This window comes from Orbicella faveolata, unplaced genomic scaffold (genome assembly GCF_042242905.1).
Source record: "Orbicella faveolata isolate gen_17 unplaced genomic scaffold, um_ofav_v1 contig_1, whole genome shotgun sequence".
In the NCBI taxonomy this organism is placed as follows: Eukaryota; Metazoa; Cnidaria; class Anthozoa; order Scleractinia; family Merulinidae; genus Orbicella; species Orbicella faveolata.
Genome location: NW_028301536.1, coordinates 22,555,878 through 22,565,460, shown reverse-complemented (window position 1 = coordinate 22,565,460; position 9,583 = coordinate 22,555,878). Strand labels below are relative to the sequence as shown.

The following is a 9,583-nucleotide window of genomic DNA, read 5'->3' as shown; positions in this document are numbered from 1 at the left end:
ACTTTCTATCATTTAAAATGGTCTTAAGCAAGGCAAACTTCGTCCCATCTTCGGCGACTGAATTAAATTCGACGTTTGAAACCACTGCCGTTCTTAAGTTGTCATACCACTACTGGGCCAAATTCATTTGAGTTCGTCACTGCAGTAGCACGACGTTTGGAATAAGCATTAGCTTACAAGTTTGATTGGCAATGTTCGCTTTTATATCGCTTTAACTTGGCAAAAGATAAAATGATTTATTTACTTGTACTAGCATGACAAAGTATTATTAAACTTAAACTTAAACTTAAACTTAAACTTAAACTTAAACTTAAACTTAAACGGCCGGGACAAGAACAGAAGTTGAGGAGGAGTGATTGATGTAATATATTTCTATGTGTTAATAAATTTGGCCTTCATAAATTTTTTGACTTATTTTGTCGTTGTGATGATATCAGGCAAGAGAAAAAGCGGCCACTGTGCACGACGCTTCGTTTCTTTGTTTGTCGCGTCCAAAGCAGGCGGCGTAAGTCAAAAGAAAAGAAACAAGTGCGATTTCTAAAAGTCGATTAACGGTTTTGTTTTTACCTAATTAAAAAGTGAAAAAGACAGCGGCCTCCGAAAGAGCAAAAGTTTACACAACTCAGTTATCATTAGTGCAAGCAAAATATTACCAAGTGATCGTAGATTTTCTTCGGATTTTTTTTCGTTGCCTGTGGAAAGCGGACATGATCGTTCACAACAAGTTCAACATTAAGCTTACTTCGCACACTTCTGTAAACACGCATCCAGTTTTTTTGTGCCTCCTATTTTTCAAGCTCCTATGTCTTTCTGTTTGCTTCACTACAGAAAAAGCGTGAACAGTGCTAAGAGTTGTTTTTCGCTCGGTAGTTTTCACTGCGTGAAATGAGTAATTTCGTGGAATTTACGTGGCCGTGAAATTCCTCGACACTCGGCGAGTCCGAGATCAGAACGTGATGTGTCAAGAAACGTGACGTGTCGGAGAGGGCCATGTTCCTGATACGTACGTTGCGGCGTGTCAAGAAAAACCATGGCCTGGGTACGTCATGTGCGGCGTATCAAGGGAAGCCAGGACTCTGATACTTAACGGCACGCGGTTTTAGTTTAATCAGCCAAATTAAGTGACGGAGCTTATTTCTCGTTACGCGGAAAGTAGAATTTTCGGATGTGCGTTTCGTTTGTTCGTTTCAGAATGTTCAAATACATACAAACAACAAAAACAACAGCAACAATAACAGAATGCTAAATAGCATTTTCATCACGTCCGACTACAATTTTATATTCTAGTATTTAAAATCTACTTATCGCAGGGCTCTTTTAGAATACTACCCTGGCTACTGAATATAAAACCCTTGTTTAAATAAAGTGCTAAAAAAACCGCAGTGGAACATCCCTTCTCACCGACCTACGTGGTGGCGCAACTCACCAGTTTCGCAAAGCTTGAGAGCGGAATGCCCTAAGATTGGTTGCATGGGAGGACTTGCATCGGGACGCCAAACCCATTTAACGCTGCCGCGTATTTGATGCAAACCATGGAACCCTCATAGGAGGCCTCTGGCCGATCTTAAGCTTGTAAAGATTGAATATTGCAAAATCTATTTATTTAGACCGACTAGTGGTTTTCCATCATTGTGGTTACCACTGTTAGTCTGAAAGCATCAGCGCGTGCGTAATTATAGAGAGTGCCCTCAACGAAATTTACCAACCAATATTTCTTCCAGTCGGTTAACTTCGGCAAAATCCCTAGCTACCAATAACTAAAGGACTATCGTGTAACGCTTAATGCGAAAAGTTGGGCCCGAACCAAAGACTATTTCTTGATGGTATGCCACAGTAAAGAGGGGATCAAGGGGAAGAAGATATGTTGGTCACTGACTTTTGTTTTATTTGGTTGCTCTTAAAGGAGCCGTTTTGTGTTTTGTTGACGCCGGAACGCTGAGTCTTCGATAGCCGCAATGGTGACCCCTACCAGCCACCCCAGCGTAACAATTTACACACAACAAATTGTACCCGTAATACCTCCCCTCGGGGGAATTTGTAGTTACTTCGCTTTTTACGATCGTTCAAATTTCCCGCTCGAGAAATTTTGAAAGTCCCTTGAGCATTTTCAAGCTACGCCGCCATTGTTCAAAAATGGCCATATTAGGTTGATTTTGGGCTGTAAAACAAAGCCTTTTGTTACCAAATGGACCCGCTTTTCTTGATACGCTTCTTCTTCTTCCTACGCTTCTTCTCCTCCTATTATTTCTGATAGTCTTCTTATTATTTCTTTTTCTCTTCTTTCTATTATTTCTGTTAGTCCTCTTTTTATTTCTTCTTTTCTTCCTATTATTTCTGATAGTTTTCTTCTTACTTCTTGGTCTATTTCTCTTTGTCTTTTTCTTTCTTCTGCGCCCTTATCGGCAAACATTTCGTTGGAAAGCTGCACCACCTTTTTGACAGCATTTGCGGTGAATTCGAGCCATAATACCGTAATTCCGCCAATTGCGGCTGTAGAGGTGAGAAGATGCGCAACGGATGGGTTCGACATCGCGATATACTTTACACGCAAATGTTCAAAGCATTTTTTTTAATCCTCTTGGCTGTGTCGCGCGAGCAGGTTCTGGCTCGACACTCGCGGGCTCAGGCGCTGGCTCCGGCGTTTTGAATTTGTCGAACGCGGGCTTGGCCATTGCCTTGAGCTCTTCACGTTTGTAATAGATCCCGAGCAGTGAAACGCCAATGCCGCCAATAGCAATCCATTGGTTGGTGCTAAGGCTGCTGCTCTTTGGGCTTTCGCTCTTTGTGCTTTCGCCTTCTGTTGTCGGGGATGGCTCACGGGCTGGCTCGGGGGCAGCTGTGGCGGCTTTCGCCTTATTTTCCGCGTGATAAGCCTCGGCATCTTTCTTCTGTTGTTCACATGCCTGCCGCGTTCTTTCGGCAACCATTTTTCCGGCGGCCACACGCTTTGGATTTTTTACTCGCTGCGTGGTTGCAGTTGGAGTTGTCGCTTGCTGTGTGATATCGCCGGCAGGTGCTGCCTTGGTCTCAACCTGAGGCGCGTTCTCGGATTGTTCGGTTGACATTCTGAAGCGAACCGTATTCTAAGCAAATGAAAAAAGTTTAATTGTTAACAATTTGACAGCAATCTCTCAGCAGTTGTTATCGAATGCTGGCCAGTTATTCTGAAGTTGCCGATCCGGGTACTTCATCAACGCCCTCAAGCGGATATCCGTGTTCATCACGAGAAGGATGGCTCTGCTCCGGCAACTGTGGACTAAAATCAACATGTTTAGTGGCTATGAACACCGCGTTGGCCGCAGCAAGAAACCGGCCGCACTTCAAAGCAAGGTTGCCGGCCAGATTGGAGAGCTCTTTGTTCAAGATGTAGTCGTTTCTGAGCTCTTTCTGATAAGCGTCGATGTCTTTGATTTTGACGGTCATTCCGACCACTTTGGTTGCAAGAAAAATAAAGCTGTCGATCAGGCTTTCTGTTGTCTTGGAGCCCACGTACGTCTCGTAGCGTTTGGTGTATTTCTCGACCTCTTTGTCGCTCGGGTGCTTCACCTGCTCGTGGGTTAGCTGCACTCCGATGGCCTCTTTGGCTTTGCCTGTAGACACCAGCACGGCCAGCTGCTCGCGAAGAGCAGGAATGTCAGGTCCGGGGGCGGTTGGAACAAGGCCACCTGCGGGACCACTCGACGCCTCGGGCTCGGTTTGAAGAAGGTTCATAACGTCTGCTAACGCGGCGTCTTCTCCAGCCATTGTGCAAGGCTATATACAACTTTCATTTTTTTTATTCAAATAACTCTACTTCGTACGGGTGGCGAAGCGCGAACACAAGATAAGAGAACTTTCGCTCTTTCAGCTTTGAAACCAGACCTTTGTACTCATCCGGGGAGAGCTCGCCGGCGTAATCATCGAAGATGGCTTTCGTGGTCCTGGCCGAGGGGGTGTAAAAGAGGACGATCGCCGCCACGTTCTCCCGGAAGGAAGATGTTATGCCGGTCAACTTCTGGGTCAGCACCCAAACGCTGATGCCCATATGCCGGGCAGAAAAGGCGAGATTCACCAGCTCGCCTGTACGCCCTTTCACATCTTTGGAGGCCGCGCAGTCGTCGAGGATTATGAGCGTGTTGGTTCCCTCGGAAAGTCATCTCACGAGCTTCAACCACTTTTCCACGTAGTGCTGTTCGCAGACTATCACACCCATTCTTGGATCGTTTTCGCCAAGCCGGTGGTAGGTCTTGTTGTGTGTGAACGTCGGCCAGATGAGCACGATGTAGTCGAACTTGAAGCGGAACGGGCCGTAGATCTGGTCCACCACGAACCTCGATTTGCCAGAATTAGTCGGCCTCGCGATGAGAGCGTTGAAGGGTAACTTGCTCGGGTCCATGTTCATATTCCCCCCTGTACAGATTCCATCTGACTATTTATAATGTTGAACTGGGTGTCGGCGATGACGAATACGTGGCATTTCACGTCGCCTGAGCCTTCGGTTTTCCGCTCAATTTCCAGCTGGACACCGTCCATACTGTTCACAATCCGCGTGCCGCTGCCGTGCATTTCTTGGTTAACCGTGGAGCGCATATCAATCACAAGCCCGAACTTATCACCGGTATAAAACTTTGTCATATCCATGTGCTCCGTTTTATTTTTTTCTTTCACAAACATGTTGCGGGCCTATTCCCACATGTCCTTGCCTTCGATGCCGCTGTTGTAAAATATGTTGGGCGAGCCGTTGACCGTGACGCTGACTTTCGTCAGAGCGGGGAAGATGAATTTTTCTGAATCTCTTTGGCCAGCAGTATACGGCTCTACAAACAGGAGGAGAAGTGCTTTCAGTGACGTTCTTTGGGCGTTGACTTTGATGGTGAGCCTCGGGTCAATGTCTTTTTTGAAGGACACCTCTTTGTCATGCAACACGTGATCGTAAAGGAACTCTTTACCGTTGAAGTAAACGCTCCGCGCCTCGTCTGCCAGAGTCTTGCTGCGGATCATTTTGTAGTCGAGCTGGATGTTGGTCAGCTTGTATTTCAGCTGGGTTGTGTCGGAGCCTTTGACCACGTGTTTAGCTTCGGCAAGTTTCACTTCGAACATGAGGTCGTTGTAAAGGCCCTGGGGGTAGAAAATACCGTGGTCGGTTAAGATCTGATGGTCCAGCCTGATCCGGTACTTTTTTCCGTAAACCTCGTTCAGCTTGTTTTCAGCGTCGACGCCTGAGGTTTTCTTGTCTTCCCCGTTTGCACGGATCCTCGCTCTGAATCCCTTCGAGAATCCTGTTGTCGCGTTCTTCCTGCGAAAGGAAAAGGTCTTCGAAAGTTTTGTAGATGTCGTACCCAACCGTGTCTTGCAGGGTTGTTCCCGCAAACTTCACGACCAGCCTGTCAACGAGCGCCCGCGTGACGTTCTGGACGAGGAAGTTGTTGGCGTGCCCTCCAGAAAGGTCGATGTCAAAGACAAGCGCTAGCGAGCCCGGCACCAAAACCTCGTTCTCGTTTAGCTTGGGCACGTAAACGTACAGCGAATTGCCGGGGTTGGCTTCAGAGGGGTTAAAGGTGATTCGCTTGACCGCGCGCTCGGCCTTCATGACGTGTACGGTCTTTTCGCTGTACGTTGGGCGAAGGTTCTCTGGAACAACTGACATTGTGTATAAAACACTGGCGATTATTTCTAATTTGAAAAATAATAGGCTTGCAATATATCGCTATGTCGGCGGAAGGTGAAGGAACAAGCTTTGAAAACCCTGCTTATGACCCATACGGTTTGGATGACGAAGGCGGAGATGCCAACGAAACGACTCCTTTTGTTCCAGAAAATTCGTCTACTCCACATGGTAAAGAAGAAATTCCAATGCAGACAATGCTGACTGAAAAAAGCGGGCTGCCTGCAACTTCTTATGCTGAAACCTCTTTCACCGGGGCTCAGACCCTGAGTGAACAAGCGTGGGTTGCTACAAAAGATATCTACCCGGACATGAGCTCAAGCGAGCTTGAGGTTTCATACAGCTCGAAGGGGAAGCTCCAAGTCAAAATGTTTGGAGCTGGCAAAAAAACGTATGACCTGTTTACCAAAGACAGGAGAACGGGGAAAGATCAGATCAATCCGAACCTTTCGCAAGAAATAAAAAAAGCTCTCGGGCCTTCCAAATACGAGAAGGTTCGACAAACGATTTACGAAAAACGAAAAGAGCTTAAAGAGAAGCAATACGAGGCTTCGCAGAAAGAAAAAAATAAAAAGGAAATGGATGAAATAAGAGAAGACATTTAAAAGAAACAACGCCAGATCGAAGCTCTTGAAAATGAAGATGGTTCCCAAGATGAAATTGACAAACTGAAAAGAGAATTGGAAACCCTTGAAACAAAACATCAAAAGGCAAGAAGCGCGTATGAGGGAAGTGCTCAAGCTGCAGAAGATAGTGCAATGTTGGATGAAGATGTTCGGGTGCTGGAAGATTCACAAGCGGTAGATGTTGCAGAAAAAGAAAAAGAAGAAGCGAGCGAAGCTCTCAAATCGATAAAGAGACGAAAAGAATTCCTTGAGAATAGAAGGAAGTTTGAATTGGGAAAGTTGCTGGATAATGAAGAAACAGATTTTACCCCCGAACGAAAAAAAGAAGCAGAAGAAAAAATTTCAGCTATCGAACAAGAAACAAAAAGACTAAACGAAGAAGAAAAAGAGTTCCAAACAGTACTTGGCGCGAGAAAGGAATACATGGAAAAAGAAATGAAACTTCCACAAATTGACAAAGAAGAACTGGAAAAGGCGCAGAAAAAAGACCTTGAGATAATGAACGATAAAGATGCCGCGCCTTACGAAAAAGATGCGGCAGAAGAAAGAGTGGACCTGCGTGACGAAGAGATCCGTCGAGTCACTGCCCGGCTTGAAGAATTCCAGAGAGAAGCCGCTGATGAGAAGTCTCTTTGGGAAAGAGTGAAAGATGTCTTCAAAAAATACGGGGTAACGCTGACGGCAACATTTATCGCCGCCGGGATCACAATCGGCGCTGTCATCGGGGTCCTCACCAGAGGTTTGAAAGCCACCGGTAAGGCTTTGGGAAATGGGCTAAAAGAGCTCGGCAAAAAATTCGCTTCCATATTGCCCGGGCTGATTGGCTCGATTGTGAGCTTTCTTTTCAAAGCTGCGGGCCAAGTCGTCGGGTTTCTGGCCGAGCACACATGGCTGCTTATTCTTGCCGTGGTGGCCTTTTTGTTAGAACAATTTCTTAAGAAGCGGCGTTAACTTTACCGCCAAGCCGTAACAGCAAAGCCGATAATCCTACTACACCGACAATGACAGCTGTTTTGTTAATTTCATGTTGCGATGTTTTATCTGGAGCCTCGGGCTCTATTTTTTGCGCCTGTTGAGTTTCGGCCGAAGCTGATTTCCTTGATTCGGCTGTTGCGGCTTTGTGTATCGGGTTGGACGGATGGCTGTTGGGCGGGTTAATCTTTGACGGGCCGCCTGCCATGAGTTTGAGCCCAGCTTTTTTTGTGTCAGGATTTACCTCGTTGTTGACCCCCAGTTGCATCCCGGAGACCGCCTGTTTCAGCTTGTTGTTGTAGCCGATTGTGCTCGCGGTGTTTATTATCATTTGCGCGGGCATGAGCCAGGCCATGGGGGCTACAGCGAGATTGAGCCTCACCTTCGCTTGATCCACCGCGAGCTGGTACCTTTGCACGCTCGCGGCCAGGTCGGGCTGTGTGATCGCGCTTTCCATCAGCACCAGGAACTCGCTTTGGGCTTCTCTCGCTCGACCGCCCGAACCGAGAATGCTGCTGCGGACGTTGACTTGCGCGCCCAGGATGCAGTAAACGAAAGCCTCAATTGACTGGTTGATTCGAGCCAAGCCAGCCTGCGTCAAACCTGATGCTGCGTTTGGCGCGAACCAGTCCGATTGGGTATCAGAAGCGGCCCCCGGCTCGATGTAATAAATCAAGTCCCCTTGAATAGCTTTCCCGCCTTCATCGCTGAATTTGTTCCATCCCGGGTAAAGGTAGTCAGTTTTCGACGCGCCCGCGCCGCTCACATAGACGTAAACGCTTCCCAGACCGTGGTTTGCCCCGTGCGTGTAGCGGAAATCACTCGAGGGGTCTATGCCGAACTCGCTGCATAACCTTTTGTATGAAGCAACGTCATAATGATTATTGTATTGGTTGAAAGGAGGGTCTCCGGGCAAAGCGCTCATGCTCTGAATTCCTCCTAGCTGGTACAAAATGCGCCTGACCGTGAAATACACGTGGAATTTGTAGAAAGCTCTTATCTGCGGGGGGAGATTCATCCCACTGTCAAAGATTTCGCGAGAAACTCCGCACCCCTGTGTCGCGCAGAAAACCGCGAATTTGAGCTGTTGCGGCCAATATTTCATGTCAGGCCCTCCTAACCAGTGTTTTGATTCGGCTGCAGAAGTGTGCCTGAGTTTGGTTTCTTGAAATATTTCTCGGAATTTTGTCGTGAAATACTGGTCAGGCGTGACGTAGATTTGGATTGCGTCGTTGAATATTTTTTTCAAGCTTGGCGCTTTGCCGTCGAAAGGTACCGCAGGGATGGGCAAAGAAACTTTTGAGCCAAGCGGCGACAATTGGTAAGGAAAACCCCCGCTGTCTCCCAAACCAAGCGCTTCTTTCATTTCGGCGCTCCAATATTTTCTGTCTGAACCGAAGACGCTTTGAAACGAGCCTTCGCTTTCTTTGAAAAACACCTCGGCGGTTACGTTTTTTTTCTCGTCGATCATTATTTGTGAAATGAACCTGCTTTTGTCCGCTTTTGGAAAGCGGTTTAAAAAGTTTGTCCACGCCTTTTTCTTCGCGGCATCTTCTTTTTTCAAAAACTTGGGATCATCGAACCCGGGGTCTTGACCGATATCGTCCCACACATTCGGCATTGTATTTGAACACGATTTTATTTGTTGAATATAAAATGGTTGTTCTCACTATTGTCACGCAACAGAACGGAGGGACAATATCTTTTGAAAAGCCGATACCGAGAGTACATTTCATGAAACTCATTTCTTGCAGTTTGTACAACAGCTGGGACACTTTGAAAAAAGAAGGTTCGGTCTCCTTGGGAGATAAAAACAAAGATAAAGCTTTGTCAGTTAGTAAATTACCCCCAGGGCATTATAATTTAGAAAGAATGGCAAAAGAAATAGACGGTCTGTTCGACAAATATCATTATAGACAGTTGGAAACAGAAATAAACCAACCCGTTGTCCAGCTTGTAATAAAAAATTTTGGGGCAAAACCGATTGAACTTGATCGCGATTTAGCCAATTTGCTTGGTATCGGGCGAAAGTTGGATCTTACAACATTCGTAAAACGGTTTAGATATCCGACGACATATTTCATTCATTGTAATTTGATCGACACAGAACGGAATCTGTTCAATGGCAAAAGGTCAGATGTATTAGCCCTGTTTGATGTGAAAGGGAAGCCTCATGAAAAGGCGAGCTACCAGGGTTCTCCGCAACAGGTTTTGCGAGATTGCTCTACAGACGAGTTCATAAATAGCATCACTATTAGCGTCAAAGATGAAAATGGGGAACTCTTTGATTTCAAGGGCTTCCCTCTTCTTTTTGAATTAGAGTTAAATTAAATTTCTATAT

The 9,583-nt window shown here is 46.2% G+C and overlaps 2 protein-coding genes and 1 pseudogene across 2 annotated transcripts; all 3 read right to left on the bottom strand.

Annotated features, from left to right (window-relative positions):
• Nucleotides 1–2,328: 2,328 nt before the first annotated feature.
• Nucleotides 2,329–3,933, bottom strand: LOC149118430 (uncharacterized). Its single transcript, XM_089296021.1, has one exon. It carries the CDS (start codon nucleotides 3,742–3,744, stop codon nucleotides 3,160–3,162), a length of 585 nt encoding a protein of 194 aa, XP_089152147.1. The 5' UTR covers nucleotides 3,745–3,933; the 3' UTR covers nucleotides 2,329–3,159.
• Nucleotides 3,934–4,041: 108 nt separating this feature from the next.
• Nucleotides 4,042–5,695, bottom strand: LOC149118429 (uncharacterized; annotated as a pseudogene).
• A 966-nt stretch (nucleotides 5,696–6,661) lies between these two features.
• On the bottom strand, nucleotides 6,662–9,101 carry LOC149118428 (uncharacterized). The gene has a single exon (XM_089296012.1). It carries the CDS (start codon nucleotides 8,861–8,863, stop codon nucleotides 7,205–7,207), a length of 1,659 nt encoding a protein of 552 aa, XP_089152138.1. The 5' UTR covers nucleotides 8,864–9,101; the 3' UTR covers nucleotides 6,662–7,204.
• Between the last annotated feature and the right edge of the window lie 482 nt (nucleotides 9,102–9,583).

What these genes read in the sequence shown, in the direction of transcription:
- LOC149118430 (XM_089296021.1), bottom strand. Translation starts at nt 3,744, where the DNA reads ATGGCTGGAGAAGACGCCGCGTTAGCAGACGTTATGAACCTTCTTCAA.
- LOC149118428 (XM_089296012.1), bottom strand. Translation starts at nt 8,863, where the DNA reads ATGCCGAATGTGTGGGACGATATCGGTCAAGACCCCGGGTTCGATGAT.